The sequence below is a fragment of the Octopus bimaculoides genome, chromosome 10, assembly GCF_046866305.1.
Source record: "Octopus bimaculoides isolate indiv1 chromosome 10, ASM4686630v1, whole genome shotgun sequence".
Classification (NCBI taxonomy): Eukaryota; Metazoa; Mollusca; class Cephalopoda; order Octopoda; family Octopodidae; genus Octopus; species Octopus bimaculoides.
The window spans coordinates 71,150,799-71,169,195 of NC_142937.1; the positions used below are offsets into that span (position 1 = coordinate 71,150,799).

At 38.8% G+C, this 18,397-nt stretch overlaps 1 protein-coding gene across 3 annotated transcripts in view; it reads left to right on the forward strand.

The window, feature by feature from the left end:
- The window catches only part of LOC106882373 (cephalotocin receptor 2), a 24,793-nt gene extending 6,704 nt beyond the window's left edge, over positions 1-18,089 (forward strand). The window contains exons 2-4 of one of the 3 annotated variants that reach the window (XM_089358749.1): positions 10,561-11,494; positions 13,955-14,285; positions 17,522-18,089. In XM_089358749.1, the coding sequence (XP_089214875.1) occupies positions 10,561-11,494; positions 13,955-14,285; positions 17,522-17,531 (1,275 nt within the window). In that variant the 3' untranslated portion in view covers positions 17,532-18,089. Of the gene's footprint in view, positions 1-10,429; positions 11,495-13,954; positions 14,290-17,521 lie in introns of those variants that run through there. The other 2 variants (XM_014933035.3, XM_089358750.1) reach the window with 2 other exon arrangements.
- The last annotated feature ends 308 nt before the right edge of the window (positions 18,090-18,397 follow it).

Sequence of the window (18,397 nt, forward strand, 5' to 3'; positions counted from 1 at the left end):
GTTTTCTTCTTTAATTAGTGATATGTATGTATGTATGTATGTATGTATGTATTTATCTATCTATGTATGTATGTACCAGTGATTTTTCTCATCATATTACATTGGTACTGATTATAATGCCACACACCTGGTGGTGGTGGTGGTGGTGGTGGTACTGGTGCTGGTGGTGATGGTGGTGGTGCTGCTGGTGGTGGTGCTACTGGTGGCAGTGCTGGTGGTGGTGGTGGTGGTGGTGGTGGAGGTAGTGGCGGTGCTGGTGGCAGTGCTGGTGGCGGTGCTGGTGGTGATGGTGGTGGTGGTGATGGCGGTGGTGGTGGTGGAGGTAGTGGCAGTGCTGGTGGCGGTGCTGGTGGCGATGGTGGTGGTGGTGATGGTGGTGGTGGTGGTGGCGATGGTGGTGGTGATGGTGGTGGAGGTAGTGGCGGTGCTGGTGGCGGTGCTGGTGGCGGTGCTGGTGGCAGTGCTGGTGGTGGTGCTGGTGGTGGTGGTGGTGATGGTGGTGGTGGTGGTGGAGATAGTGATGGTGCTGGTGGCGGTGCTGGTGGCAGTGCTGGTGGTGGTGCTGGTGCTGGTGGTGATGGTGGTGGTGGTGGTGGTGGTGGAGGTAGTGCTGGTGCTGGTAGTGGTGCTACTGGTGGCGGTGCTGGTGGCGGTGGCGGTGGCAGCAGTCATGGTGGGTGAGACAAACCTCTAGAGTGATTCATGAAATGGATTGACCAGATTTGAAATCAAAACCAAATGAAGGACAATGGCAGCAGTGACTACAATGAGGAAGACAGATTGACAAAGACAATGACACAGAGAAGGTTGGTTGGGGTAGGAGGGGAGGAGGGGAGGAGGGGAGATAGAGGAGAGGTAATGAGGAAGGGAGGGGAAGAGAGGAGGAGAAGTTCTGTTGCTGTTGTTGTGTTGTCCTTGGTCAGACTGGATTGAATAGACTTATTACCTAAAGTCTTTATAGCCATGACCATCCAGTCCTTTTATACATCAGATTGTCTTTTATAGTAAGATGTGAGTCAGGAGAGATTTGGCTAATATTTCTTGTGTATCTAGTGACTGTGTACTGATTTTCTTTGTTGTTACGAAGACAGAGATGATGATGATGATGATGATGATGACGATGACGACGACGACGACGACGACGACGACGACGACGACGACGACGACGACGACGACGACGACGACGACGACGACGATGATGGGTAGGGTGGTGGCAGGCAATGATACTTTTTTTTTTTCATCAGTCCCAGCCAGTGGACAGTGGTCATACCGGACCCAGTGACAAATATGAAGAACAGGACAAGGACAAGTTACACTCCACATCTTATACTAATGTCCTGCTATACTAATTAATTAACTAATTAAAGAGATAACAACGCAGTCAAAATATAGCACAAAATATATATATAAATGTAATTGCCTAATTTGGGAGAAGAGAGAGAGAGAGGGGTGAGAGGCATGCGTTCTGTTGCACAATTAATTAATTAATGTCACCAATACATGTTCAAATCCTACCAGTGAACTTGCATCAGGTCGCTGTTTATAATAATGTTTATCACTGATGAAACCGATAATGAATATCAAGCCTGAGGGACAATACTCCACATAATAAAAATAATTTCCAATTTCGGCTCAAGGCCAGCAATTTTAGGGAAAGAGGTAAGTCAATTACATCAACCCCAATACTCAACTGGCACTTATTTTGCCAACCCTGAAAGGATGAAAGGCAAAGTGACCTCAGTAGAATTTGAACTCAGAATATATAGACAAAATGCCACTAAGCATTTTTCCCTGTGTACAAACAATTCTGCCAGCTCACTGCCTTAATAATAATGATGATGATGATGATGATGATGATGATGATGATGATGATGATGATGATGATGATGATGATTTCAAATTTTGCCACAAGGGCAGCAGTTTTGGGGGAGGGGATAAGTCAATTACATCGACTCCAGTGTTTAACTGGTACTTATTTTATTGACCCTGAAAGGATGAAAGGTGAATTCAGTAGAATTTGAACTCAGAACATACCAACAGGTGAAATACCGCTAAGTATTTCGTCCAGCCTTCATAATAATAATAATGAGGAGGAGGAGGAGGAGGAGGAGGAGGAAGAGGATTTCAAATTTTGACACAAGGCCAACAATTATAGGGAGGAGGTAAGTTGATTGTATCGACCCCAACTACAGGAATATGAGTAAGGATATAATATTCACCATTACGGTAATAGACTATAACATCAGTAACCTACAGATTAAAGAAGCCATTCTGATAAAAATAAAACACAAGGCAACAATTAAAAACTGTTTAGAATTGAGTGAATATCAGTGAATGTTATTTCTGGTTTCTTTTTTATTTTCTGGTTTTTCAACCTTCCACCTTTTATATATACTTCCTTCTCACCTTTTCTCACTTTCTCTCTTGTCTCATTAGTGTCTAATGATTGTAGTGGAACACATGACATGTTATAAAACACTATTCGGCATGTTCTCAGCACATGAAACTAACAATAGCACATAAAACCAAATAATGTGTTTATTGTGTTTTTTTTTTTTTTCTGTTGATCTTACCATCACAGAACAGTACACTATATATATATCTGAGACCCCCTTCGGTCATGACTGACCATGGAATTGCACCTAGAAAGTTACCCTCCCAGGCACAAGTCCAGGCAAGATTGTTTATAGAAGACCAGCAGTCACTCATGCATGCCAGCCTTCCCTCTCCACGCCACCGCTGTTATTCAAGGGAAAGGCAAAGGCCGATACAGCTTGGCACCAGTGACGTCGCAACTCATTTCTACAGCTGAGTGAACAGGAGCAACGTGAAATAACATGTAGCCCGGTCCAGGATTCGAACTAACAACCTCACGATCGTAAGCTCGACGCTCTAACCACTGAGCCATGCACCCTCACATATATGTGCGTGTGTGTATATGTATATGTATGTATGCACATACGTATGTATGTGTGTATGTATGTGTGTACATACATACGTATGTATGTATGTACGTACATACATATGTATGTATGCATGTAAAAGACTCAGTAAAATATAGATTACCTAAGCTATTGATACTATTTTTTCCCATTTCTATATCTCCCTCCCTCAAAGGCTCTGTTGTTTGTTAACCCAGCAACAAGGTGTGTTAAAAGAATGTTGCTACATCAGTGTAAACTGATAGAAACTGTAGCCATGACATTAGAAATAATCGTGGTATTGTTTGTTAGGTAGAGAGAAGAGCAAAGCTCACTCTATTTTAACACCCTGCTGCATAACTTCACCATTTTGTAGAGATGATAAGTGGGAGGAAGAGGGAGTAAAAGGTTTATATTTCTTATGGTCTATTTACTTATACTCACCTGAGATTTTAAGCATGAAGGTGGCAGTGGCAGCAGTGGTGGTGATAATGGTAGTGGTAGCTGATAATGATGATGAATTCCAATATTTTAAATCTGGGTTTGTCCTCATTAGCAGGAGTGGCCAGATCTACCTCACTCCTACAGCAACCACTCTCTCACCATCTCACCATCTCTCCCAGTTTGGGGCATCCTCCCTCCTCAAACCAACCATCCCAATATCCTCTTCCACCTGTCCCCTCCATGTTTTCTTTGGTTGACCTCGCTTTCACGGTTCATTTACTTTAAACTCAAACACTCTCCTCAGAACATGATCATCATCCCTCCTTAACACATGCCCATACCACCACATTCTATTCACCCTTGCCAGCTGTTCCACCGATTCCTCCAGCCCCAGCATCTCCATCAAGTCCTCAGCCCTCCTTCTATCTTCACACTACATATTGCTCTCACCATTGCTCTCTTAGTCCTCAAAATTGCCATTTCACTTTCCCTGAGATACCATGTCTCACTCCCATACAGCATCACAAATCTCACACAACTCCGATAAACCCTTCTTTTCGTCTTCAAGGAGAACCTTTTCCTGCATAATAACACTCCACATTCCCTGAACTTCACCCAGCCAAGTCTCGCTCTTGTTGTCACAGCTGCTTCATGTCCACCACTTACATCCACCCTACCTCCCAAATAACAAAACTCTCTCACCGTTTCCACCTCGTCACATAGAGTTTCCACTGATTCTGGCAGCCCTCCAGCTCCTTTCTCACATCTTCCGCAAATAAAAGCTCTTGCCAGTCTTGGGGTCACCTTCATTTTCTTACATCTACCTTGAATCCATTTCCCACATTTTGTTTACCATACCACATTTGCCATTACCCTCCTCCCACACACACCACATAGATCTACCTTACTAACACTTCTCCTTCCACCCTGCTCGCCATCACCTTTGTCTTCCCGAGGTTTACCTTCAAACCCTTGCTTTCAAATGCCTCCTTCCATTTCCGAAACTTATCCCTCAATCCCTCCATCACCTCACTCGTCAGAACAAGGTCATCCGCATGCAGTATCTCCATTATTAATTCCTGTCTTGCACTCTCCATCACCATATCAACCACTATTGCAAACAACAACGGTGACAACACAGATCCCTGATGCATGCCAACTTTCATCGCAAACTCCTCCAACAGCTCTGATCTAACTCTAACTCTTGTCTTTACCTCTTCATACAAACTCATCACTGCCCTCCTTAATACCTCTAGCACACCTCTCTTCCTCAATGCCCACTCAATCACCTTCCTTGAAACCCTATCAAATGCCTTCTCCAGATCAACAAAGCACATGTACAACCCCTTCTTCTTATCTCGGTATTCCTCTTGCAATCTCCTTACAATGAACCCTGCATCTATTGTCTCCTTTCCTGACATAAAACCAAATTGCATCTTCTCCACATCCACCATTTTCTGAATTCTCCTCTCCAACACCCTTTCCACAATCCTCATTGCATGCTCTAGTAACTTCACTCACAACTCATCATATCCCTCTTTCCCTTTAAGATCAGTACCACCACACTTAGTGCCCAATCATCTAGCATTTGTCTTCCATCCAGCGCACCCTGACAAGGCTCCATCAACACAACAATCCCTATCTTTCCACTTGCAGTTATCACTTCCACACTTACTTCTGATGGACCAGCTGCCTTTCCTGTTTTCATTTCCTTCATTGCCTCCACTACTTCTTCCTGACTAACCCTTTCCATTGGCCCCTTCACCACAGCAGCTTCCACCCTCTGATCCCATTCATTCTCCTCATTCATAATTCCCTCCATATGCTCTTTCCAAACACTTCCCCTGTCCTTCTCACTAAAATTCAACCTTCCATCACTCCTCCTCATACATTTTCCTCCAACATCTCTCCCATCTTTTTTCATTAATATAATAAACCTAAACACTCTATCTGGGTTCTCATCCAGCCCACTCAACTTCTCCTCAGAGATCTTGCAACCACCCTCTTTACATGATTCTTCATGTTGTCATACCTGGCTTTCATTTGCTCAGCCCTATTATTACATAAAGCATTGTGTACCTCCTTCTTCCTCGCTATGACATCCCTCACCTCGTTCCACCATGATGTATCTCCTCCATCTCTCCTACCTTGCATCCTTACACACTTCGTCACATGCCTTTAGTGCGCCTTCCTTAAAAGACTTCCACAAATCCGGTGCATCAATGCTTACCAACTCCCTAACTCTCTCCTCAAACCTTGCTCTTGTTTCTTCTTCCTTCAGTTTCCACACCTTTCTCCTCTCAACAATTCCCTTTTTAACTTTCTTCTTATCCAAGTCAGCAACCACCAACCTGTGCTGCAACTCCCCTAGTCTTGTCTTCACATCTCTTAGATACTTTATGTTTATTATGCCAACCAACCCGAAATCAATTTCTGTTGCATTCCCTTTTGCACTAAAAGTCACCTTCCTTTTCTCTGTTTTCCTAAACCACATGGTCGCCACACACAACTCCTTCTCATTGCAAAACGCCAACAGCATCCTTCCTTCCACATTTCTCTCCTCAATTCCACTTCCCCCATGTACACCCTCAAAGCCCTGGATCCATTTCCCAACATGTCCATCAAAATCACCCATGCCCAAAACCAGTTCATCTACCTTATGTAAGTCCCACTCACTCGCCATTTCATCAAAGAACTGCTCTTTCTCAGTGATCCCACTTCCACTTTGCAGACCATACCCACAAATAACCCTCATCACTTCTTCCTCAAATACTAATGCTACTGTCATCACTCTGTCATTCTTTCTCCTGACCTCCACCACCTTCTCACAGATTTCTTCCTTCACCAAAACTCCTAAACCTCCAGTGCCCTTGCCATTTCTTGACCGCCACAACTTGTACCTTCTTCCCTTGATCCCGGCAAATCTTGCACCCTGGCCCCTCTACCTAGCCTTCTGCACACAGCACACATCCACTCTCCTCTCCCTCAATTCCTCACACACTTCAGTTCCCCTTCCATGCAGACTGCCCACATTCCAACTTCTCAACCTCATCCCAAGCTTCTCCTCAGGCCATCGGCCATCATAAGGTAAGTCATGCTTGCATGACCCAGGATGAGAGTTTGCACTTTCCTTTTTAAGGTAGGCAGATGTAGCCCACCTCAACCTTTGGGTTGGCTGGTTGGCTGGTGCCCATGCTTCTTTGCTATCTGACTCTGTCGTATGTCTGACTATTTATAATGGCCATGACAGCTAGAAGGACAGACATACCACAGGAGTAATTTCTACCTATGTAAGTCACCTCCTGTCCACTTTAACCTTAAATGACATCACTTTTTGACAAGGCAAAGAAATTTCTTTCATGCCTGTGTGTGTGTGTGTGTGTGTGTGTGTGTGTGTGTGTGTGTGTGTGTGTGTGAGTGTGTGTGTGTGTGTGTGTGTGTGTGTGTGTGTGTGTGTGTATGACAGACTTCTTTCAGTTTCTGTCTACCAAATCCACTCATAAAGCTTTGGTCAGCCCATGGCAATGGAAGATGCTTGCCTAAGGTTCTATGCAGTGGGACTGAACCCTGAACCATGTGGTTGAGAAGCTAGCTTCTTATCACAGTCACATCTGCACTAATGTCTGTTTAAGAATTTTAAAAATTGCTGCTGCTGTTGAACTAATAATGCTACATTTATTTTCTATTTATATTCATTCAGCTGTGAAATAAGAGTTGAACCTATTGTCAGCCAAGCAAGGGTATGATCTCAGTAAAAGGGGCCCAACAGCACAATGGCTGTAGTGTAATTTGAACTACTAACCATAAAGTCACTAACCCAACACTCTAACCTCACAGTGAGTGATACCCATGAATAAATAAAGATATGTTATATAGATAAAGTTCTGATTGAGTGATCCCTAGTGTATCACTAGTACTGTTGCTTATTTTATTAAGATTTTGATAGAATAAAGGGCAGAGCTGACTTACAACTGAGATAATCTTGATTAAAGAGTGTGAAATATCTAGTCTGGTGTTTTACTGGTGTAATGAAACAATGGAAGGATTTATTTTAAAGACAAAAAGATAGTTGTTTATAATAATTACTTCTGAGGGATAGAAACAATTGGCTCCAATATTTTACTGGTATTCATGTTAGCCACATCCAAGCAGATGCTTTTCTTCCTGCTCTGTCAATCACTCATCTAAGAAGTCAGAGTGGAACCTGTTGACAGCCAATACAACTGAGGCAAGTCAATTTATGTGTGTATGCCCAGGGATCCAAGGGTTGCTGAGGAAGGTTATGAACTCATGGTCAGGAGCAGCCCCTTAACTTCAGATTGAAGGCATTTGAATATTTAATTTCTAGGTGTTCATTTTACCAAACCCCACAAGTTACAATGAATCCAAGTGGGATTTGAACTCAGAAAAGCAAGATACTGAAGTAGATACAGCAAAGCATACATTCTAGCATTCTAATACCTTGATGTTATTTAATCCAAGGTCAGTCCTGGTCAAATAGATCAATGATCAAACACATTCTAGCCATGACAATCCAGTCTTTTCAAACACATTTCTAAATATGACTTCCATTTTTTAAAGACTGTTGTGGTTACTATTACTAACAGATGGGATAATCACATAGAGATTCCCCTCAGACATGATCACTTCCATGGTACCAAATGATTTCTAAAATCCACAACATAACAGTCTTGGATTGCATCTGATAATGTTTTAGTTTGGCTTTGCATTTATTTGCATGGGTTAGAAGCATACACCTTATTGAAGCATTGTTTTATAGCCAGGCTCTTTTCCTTCTGAGGCACACAGCTTTCAAATAGTCTCTTAACACATGTACATACGAAGCAAAAAATGTACACATTCATAAACACATTGACATATACACACACAGAAACATGTGCACGTGCATGCACACACACACACACATACACCCACCTCCCCTACATACACATCAGGCTTCGTAGAGTTTCCTTCTCTGAAATTCACACAAGGCATTAGTTGGTCTGAGGCTAGAAGCAGAAGGCACTTGTCCAAGGTATTGCACAGTGGATTTGAACCTGAAACCATGTGATAGAGAAACAAACTTCCAGACCACTTACCCATACATGTGCCTATTTGATAATGATAATTATTTGATAACAGTAATTAAATCTAATCAAAAACAAACAAAAGACTTACTCTGGTTTGATGCAATCAGTGAATGAAATAAATCGATCCTGTTGACATTGCTACAATATTTAGGATTTTGGAGAAAGTGGACACTTGATGGGTGACAGGATCACCAATAAGCTCTTATGTGTGTGTGTGTGTGTACATATATGTATATATGTATGCATTTGTGTATGTATATATGTGTATATGTGTATATATATATATATATATATATATATATATATATATATATATATATTAAAACATAGGGTAAAAATCAGATATTAATTAATATCGATTTATTACCAGGAAGCTAGCACATTGAAAGAATCCGAGAGATTCAGAAAAAACATCTGAGATCTTATGGGATTAAGGTATATTTTATATATATGAAGTTGACCAGTAAAGTGGACATTTAATATGCTACAAATAGATCACATACATATATATATATATATATATATATATATATATATATATATATATATATATATATATATATATATATGTATGTATGTATGTATATATGTATATATGTATATATGTGTATGTGTGTGTGTGTATATATATATATATATATATATATATATATATAGTCAACGCGAGGATATCTTATCCTAAAAAGTGATTATTATATCCAAAATTTCACTGGTTTAATCACCAACACCATTGAGGAATAACTCTTTGATATATCTGAGATTTTTAAAAGTATAAGTTTGATTAAAGAAGAAGAATGGGGAGTTGGTAAGGATATGAAATTAATTCATTAACATACTGCCAAAATAAAGCCAATGTATGTTTTCAATTCAGTCCGATATATAATTGCAAATTCTTGCTTGATAGTGACACTTATTTACAAATATCATGTGATATCAAGACAAGGAGACACCAACTCAAACACACACAAATTCCCTTATGAGCATGCACATGCACACACACACACACACACACACACACACACACACACACACACGCACACACACACACACATGCACACACACACACACGCACACACACACACACACACGCACACACATACATACATTGGTTGTCAAGCGATGTTGCGGGTACAAACACAGACAGATGAACACACACACATACATACATATATATATATATATATATATATATATATATATATATACAACGGGCTTCTTTCAGTTTCCATCTACCAAATCCACTCACAAGGCATTGGTCGGCCCGAGGCTATGGTAGAAGACACTTGCCCAAGGTGCCACGCAGTGGGACTGAACCCAGAACTATATAGTTGGGAAGCAAGAGAAGGAAAGAAAGAAGGAAGAAAGGAAGGAAGAAGGAATTGTGTTTACATCTATACAGCTGGTTAGTTCAAAAAAGGTAGGAGACAAATATGAAAACCAAGTTAACTGGGTTCAATTCTAGTTGGCACAAAAATGTCCCACTATCTGGGTTTCTTGCCATTTTTAGGCTCTGTTGTTCCAAAGTTGAATAACAATTAAGAATAATGAAATACTGTGATGAATCAATGAGTGAGGTATCTAAATATTGGCAAGTTCATTTTGTCATAGGCATGGATCAAAAATAAATATATATATATATATATATATATATATATATTTATATATATATTTATTTATTCATATAACCCCAGGACTTATTCTTTGTAAGCCTAGTACTTATTCTATCGGTCTCTTGCCAAATTGCTAAGTTACAGGGACATAAACACACCAGCATCAGTTGTCAAGCAATATTGGAGGGACAAACACATACACACACACACACATGTATATACGATGGGCTTCTTTCAGTTTCCGTCTCACAGAGATTTGGTAGGCCCAAGGATATAGTAGAAGACACCCACCCAAGGTGCCATGCAGTGAGACTAAACCTGGAACTATGTGGTTGGTAAGCAAGCTACTTACCACACAGCCACTCCTGTGCCTACTATATATATATGATTTTCATTGTTTGCTCTGTGTGTTTAATTTCCATAACAATCGACCAATCTTTCAGTTATATTTATAAATAATTTATATATTGCTTTATTTTTGTTTTAATTTCACAGGCAATGGAAGTGGAAATTACATCTCCATCAGGTTTTTTCCTGGATTTCTATAAACAAAGCACAATACCAACAACAGATTTCCTCAACAACACAAACAGCAGCCATCCAATTCGAGATGAAAAGCTTGTCAAAATTGAAATTGCTGTGTTGGGTACATGTTTCAGTCTGGCAATTATCAATAATCTTTGTGTTCTGTTGGTCCTTTTATGGCGCCGTAAAAAGATTCGTCGCATGCAACTGTTTATATTGCACCTGAGTATTGCAGACCTCATAGTTGCTTTCTTTAACATTTTGCCACAGCTTATATGGGACATCACATTTCGATTTATGGCTGGTGATGGCATGTGTCGCTTCATCAAATATGCTCAGATGTTTTCATTATACTTGTCTACATATATCTTAATCATGACAGCTGTTGACAGATATCGAGCAATTTGTCATCCCCTCTCTAACCAAACTTGGACTCCATGCATGGTGTACTGTAAGATATTTATAGCTTATGCAATTGCTACCATTTTTAGTATTCCACAAGCAATCTTGTTTCAAATGCAAGAGGTAAATAAAGGAAGTGGCATTTATGACTGCTGGGTTCATTTTGAACCTGCTTGGGTCCTCACAGCTTATGCTTTATACATCTTTTTTGCTCTTTATCTCATCCCAATCTTGATTCTGCTCTTCACGTATGGTTCCATCTGCTATACAATATGGACAAAATATCGGCATGCCATTAAAGCTAAAAGAGATGCAAACATGCATTTGCAACGGAGAGTAAATAAGGGAGTAATCTTGAGAACACATACTGTGCGTGGTTTTTCCAAAGCAAAACTCAACTCTGTGAAACTTACATTTGCTGTGATAGTCACATACATAATATGCTGGTCACCGTTTTTTGTCTCTCAGATCTGGTGGCTGTTTGATGAAACAGTTGTTGGAAGTAAGTAACATTTTTCATTTTCTATTTATTTCCACTAATTCTAATCTTGCTTTATAATTCCAGTCACAGCTAAGATGCTTTGTCAGAATAACAATCAGTCCCTATGCTAAGTTATCACCTTACTTTACAGATGAAAGGAAATTGAATTGCAAAGATCCATAACTGAACAACACAAGGCATTTGGTTCAACACTCTACTAGTTATGCTAAACTTATAATTTTCCTTTTATATCAATTTAGATATTACACAACTCAGCAACAAAGAAACAACTTTCATAACCAAATACCAATTGCATTCAAATGCTTGTAGAATAGAAAGGCAGACAACCACTGCTAATCCTACAGCAACTTTGCTAAAGTTGGCACAGCTACTAATAAACTAGATTGTCAGTCAAAAAAAAGCAATTGCTACAGCTACTGACAACCACTCCTGCTGCTACAACAATGATCCAGCAACAATCAGAAGGAAATGAAATACAATACCATATGATTTTTTTGTAAGAAAAACATGTGAACTTCCAGAACTGATATCATGAAAAATTAATTTGGCTTAATTTATTTCAATTTAATTTTTCTTTATTTCAGCACGACTAAATCCCCTTTTTAAAACAATTGAAACTGGTAGCATATTTTGATAGAGGTGTAAATACTTTCTCCCTTTTATCCATCATCAATTTCTCAAAACATTTTCATCTTTTTACTTTTAATAAATGTGTGTGTGTGTGTTTGTGTCTCCTTGACTTGATAACGAGTGGTAGTTGTGTGTCACTGTCATAGAAGCGATGTCTTTCATTGCCACTGTTCTGCCACAAAAACATGTCTGGTTCTAAGAAAATGGTATCTTGCTTGGAAACAGTTAAGTGTTGACAACAGGAAGAGCATCTGACCAAAGAAAATCTACCTAAAAGAACAGTCATCATGATGATGATGATGATGATGATGATGATGATAGTTATATATATATACGGTTATATTAAATATATGTAAGTATGTGTGTGTGTGTGTGTGTGTGTGCATGCATGTGTATGTGCATGTGTGTGTAATTATGTTATCATCATCATCATCATCATCATCATCATTTAGCATCCATGTTCTACACAGTCATAGTTTGGGTAGTTTGATAGGATCGGTAGGATCCAAAAGTCCAAAATCTGTATCGTGTTCCAATGTCAGCCTTACCACAGCTTCTACAGCTGCATGTGTTTCTTAATGCCTACAACTTACAACATGTACTATGTGTTATATTAAATGTGTGTGGAGAAAGGGATGGATGGGTGGGCATGTGGGTAGGTGTGTGCTTATAGCCATGAGTGTGTGTGTGTGTAATAGGATAATATAGGTCATGGGTCAGTGGTTAGAGTGTCGGGCTCACAAACATAAAGTAGTGAGTTTGATCCCCAGACCAGGCTATGCGTTGTGATCTTGAGCAAGACACTTTATTTCATGTTGCTCCAGTTCACTTAGCTGTAGAAATGAGTTGTGATGTCACTGGTGCCAAGCTGTATCAGTCTTTACTGGGCAATAAACTGCACTTGTGAAGACCTGTTGAGGCAAGTGAAACTGTTGTCATGATCGATGACAGCACTGCTTAATTGGCACCCGTGCTAGTGGCACGTTAAAAGCGCCATTCAAGCATGATCATTGCCAGTGCCACCTGACTGACTCCTGTACCGGTGGCACGTAAAAAGCACCATTCGAGCGTGGTCAATGCCAGTACCGCCTGACTGACCTTCGTGCTGGTGACACATAAAAAGCACCCACTACACTTTTGGAGTCGTTGGCATTAAGAAGGGCATCCAGCTGTAGAAACTTAGCCAGATCAGATTGGAGCCTTGTTCAGCTTTCTGGCTTGCCAGCCCCCAGTCAAACCGTCCAACCCATGCCAGCATGGAAAGCGGACGTTAAACGATGGCGAAGATGAGGATTATATATATATATATATATATATATATATATATATGAGAAAATGAGATAACTAAGCAATAAATGATCTTATGCACTTCATTAGCTTACAACTGTTTCTGATATATGATGCAATAGACTCATAGCTGTGTGCCACAATATTACCTTATAGCTTTATTCCTTTGTCATCTCATTTTCTTATTACCATTCTGTACTCAACTAATGCTTGTTTCTGAAGCATATATACAGTGAGTTATACACCAGATTATTAGTCTTGCTGTGGCAACACATGAAACTCTTGGACCTTAAGTCACTCTGTTACTTCTGCTAAATATTATTAAAAATATATATATATATGTTTATATAATTTTTTATTCTTTTACTTGGGTTTTAGTCAATCGAATCAGCCCCAGGACTTATGTTTTTTAAAGCCTAGTATTTATTCTATTGATCACTTTTTGCCAAACTGCTGAGAATTTTAATTTTTAAATTATTCAATTATTCCAATTTTGATTTTGATATTTCTTTTTTTCTTCTTCCATATTTCCAACATTTTTAGATGCTGGTGTCGTAGTAATTCTACTTATGGCATGTCTGAACAGCTGCACTAATCCATGGATTTACCTGATTTTCAATAGAAATTACATTTCCAATGTCTTGCGATGCAAAAAATGGCACCGCCACAGAGTGAAAGCAGCTGCTACTACTGAGACAGAACGGCTGTCACTAGCCAGTGTCAGTAGAGATTCTAGAAGGACCTCTGATTCTAAAAGGATCTCTGAATCTAGAAGGATTTCTGATGCTAGAAAGATCTCTAACAGTACTCAAAAAAACAATAGTTCTTCTCCGCGAAAGACATCAGACCAATTCACTTATTCAGATAAAACCACGTAAGTAAATACATCTTTTCTCTCCAGAGCTGTAGTATATGTCTATATACAACCAACAGTCTGCTAAATTCACAAACACACCCAGCTATTCTTTATTAAATAGGTATAGTTTGTTGTTGTTGCTGCTGGTGTTGTTGTTGTTGTTGTTGTTGCTGCTGCTGCTGCTGCTGTTGGTGGTGGTGGTGGTGGTGGTGGTGGCGGTGGCGGTGGCCATGGTGGTGGTGGTGGTGGTGGTGATCGTCGTCGTCATCGTCGTCGTCGTCATCATCGTCGTCGTCATCGTCGTCGTCATCATCGTCGTCGTCGTCATCGTCGTCGTCGTCATCGTCGTCGTCGTCGTATTCAGATCTTATCAAAGACATTCCACCTGTGACCATCTCTTCTTTTGTATATCATCAACTCTCATTATTATTCATTGTGTTGTTGTTTTTTAAATTGTAGTGTGTAACTGGAGAGGAACTTCCTGGCTTTTTCTACCAGGATGAATGACTGCACAGAGCTGTACTTCTCATAAAGGGTCACCTAGATAACTTTAACACTTTCCTTACCATATTTCTGTTGAAATACACAGTCTTTATTTCAATTAATTATATAAAATAATGAAGAATTTAGTAAAAATAACTTTGTTTTTATTAAGCTGGTGTTTCAAACATAAATCAACAAAGAACTTTAATGGAAAGTTTTAATTTGGATCAAATTAAAGCATGAATTTTGTATCATAGAACCAGTAGTGGCCTCAGGTGGGATGAAATCAAAAGTGTTTATCTTGTAGCATTTAAACTAGCCATGTTTGGCCCAAATTTTCTACTGGTTTTATGTTCAAACAGGTCTGATCCAACCTTTCACACCTACTCTACAATGCAGGTACAGGCTTGGCTGTGTGGTAAGAAGCTTGCTTCCCAACCACATGGTTCTGGGTTCAGTCCCACTGTGTGGTACCTTTGGCAAGTGTCTTCTACTATAGCCTCGGACCGACCAAAGCCTTATGAGTGGATTTGGTAGACTGAAACTGAAAGAAGCCCATCATTTATATATATATATATGTATATATGTGTGTGTGAGTCTTTGTGTCTGTGTTTGTCCCCTCATCACTCCTTGACAACCGGTGCTGGTGTGTTTACGTCCCTGTAATTTAGCGGTTCAACAAAAAAGACTGATAGAATAAGTACTAGGCTTAAAAAATAAGTCCTGGGGTCAATTTGTTCAACTAAAACCCCTCAGGGTGGTGCTCCAGCATGGTTACATTCAAATGACTGAAACAAGTAAATGAATAAAAAAATAAAAAGATATCATTCAAATCTCAAAGCTACGAGGTAATGTATGATTAATTAAAAACAATATGAATGAGAAAGCATTAGATGTGTTACTAATATATATTGTTTAACAAACCCACTGGCCAATCGAAACACCAGTACCTGTTCAGACGCTGGTTTTCTAAATATCGCTAGTGGGGAGATGAGATGCTGTTATCTCTAGCAGTTCACCATCCATCACTGATGAGACCAAGGTAGGTTGAAAACACATGATTTAGTGATCTCAGTGCTGGAGTTGGTGGGAATTCATCTCCCTACTAGCAATATAAACAAGCTTGCATTTTGCACCAAAAGCTAATATGAGAGTTTCTCTCATGGCATCTACCACAGTATAGTTTATTCTAACAGATCATTCACGTTTAAGTGTAAATAAATATTACCTCTCAGCATAAATACTGCTTCTGTCATTAATATTTGTTTTATAGAGTAATCTGAACGCTAAAGTGTAAAAGAAACATCCTGAAAAAATGGACAAATATTATAAGGAATAGGGTGGAATTAAATTCAACATTTCATCATCTGTAATGCAGCAGAATTAATATTAGTTGCAAAGATTAAGACAGCAAGCTGGCAGAATTGTTAGCACACTGTGGAAAATGCTTTGTGACATTTCATCTGTTTTTACATTCTGAGTTCAAATTTCACTGAGCTCATCTTGGCCTTTCATGGGGTTGATGAAATACGTACCAGTTGAGCACTAGGATTAATGTAATTGACTTATTCCTTTCCAAAAATTTCAGGCCCTGTACCTAAAGCAAAAGAAGGCTCTTAGCTTAGTGGTTAGGGTATTCAGCTCATGATCATAAAGTCATGGTTTCAATTCCCTGCAACATGTTGTGTCCTTGAGCAAGACAATTTATTTTACATTGTTTCAGTCCACTCAGCTGGAAAAAAATGAGTTGTACCTGTAATGCAAAGGGGCAGATTTGTCACATTCTGTATCACACTGAATCTCCCTGAGATTTATGTTAAGGGTACACGCTTCTGTGGAGTGCTCAGTCACTAGCACATTAATTTCACGGGTAGGCTGTTCTATTGATCAGATCAACTGGAACCCTTGTTGTCATAATTGATGGTGTGCCAGTAGAGGTATCTATAGCAAAAAGGAATGTAATTGTAAAATTTTCTAACATTGGCACAAGGACCCAAAGTTAATAATTAGCATGCAGTTGATCTACTTCACCCCAGCAAATGATTATTTTATCATTCCTTGACGAAGGTATGTTAAAGTCTTCTTTAACAGAATTTGAACTCAAAATGTAAAGGAAAAGAATCCAAGAAATCAGGGAAACATTGAAGGTAGTAAAAGGTAAATCTTAGTTTATAAGATCCATTGTTTATTCACTGAAGACATTATTTCAACATAAGCAGAAGACCTTTGGGAAAGGGGTATAACTACTTACACTGGCACCGTACACACTCAAACACACACATATATATACACACATTTATCTATACATACATATATACATATATACATAAATACATACATACATATGTATGCACATACATACAAACATACATACATACATACATACAAACATACATACATGCATACATACATACATACAAAAATACCCTGTTGATGTTGAAATTCCAATGAAGGAGCCTTGGATCCAGGTTAGAAACTGGTTCTTTTTCTATTGGCAAGAAATCTTGAAATAAAACTGAATAATGACTGGTACTTTATTTTAGTGATTCTAGAAAGATAATCAGCAAAGTAGGCTTCAGAGGGAATTGAACTGAAAACAAATTTAGTCTGATGTTCTACCAATTCTACAAATCTAATATCAGGATTATAGAAGATTGTCACAGATTAATATGAGCTATTTTAATATTTCATAACTGCATTAATATTATGATTAAAATATTTCTTAATGATCTATTATGAATTTTATTTTATACTTTTATTTTTTATTCCAGAATGTTATGATGAAATGGGTGTCATTGTTGAGAAGCTGAAGATGGAATTATTTGAAATTATGATTCCTGCAACCACTGATAATAAACGTATTAGTTTTTTATTGTGCGTGTGTGTATGTGTGTGTGTGTGTGTGTGTGTATGTGTGTGTGTGTGTGTGTGTGTGTGTGTGTATTTATATATGAAGTCATAGGAGTACCTGAATGTGCCCTGGTGATAAATGTGTGTAAAGTTTGATGTATATATATATACCTTCCAACTAAGATTATTGCCTAAACCTTATTTTTTTTATGTGTGTGTATGTGTATTATTCATGTGCACACACAAACACACACACACACACATGCACATGCACACACATATATATACACATGTATACATGTATGTATAATTGAGAACAAACCGGTAATCGTTTTGGGGTAATCTTATACTACTTATGTATGTATGTATGCATGTATGTATGTATGTATGTATGTATGTATGCATGTATATATATATATGTACATATGTATGTATATACATATGTATGCATGTACATACATAAAATCTGGAATAAAGCTGTGCAGTTTCATTTGTCTCTATATACTTTTTTCTTTATGTATATATATATTTTAACAAACAACAGAAAAAAAGGGATATGATATCATAACATAATGTAGAAGTTTACTTATTCAGTCTATGTATGTGTGTGAACATGTGCATGAATGTGTGTGAACACGTACATGTATGTGTGTGAATGTGTGTGCATGTGCGTGTGTGTGTTTGTGAGTTTGTGTTTATCTGTGAGATGATAAATTTTATAAAGACTAAACCCAACTAAACTGAATGTAAACCCAGCCGAGTATTTGATATATCACTGAAAAAATATTTTCAGATTA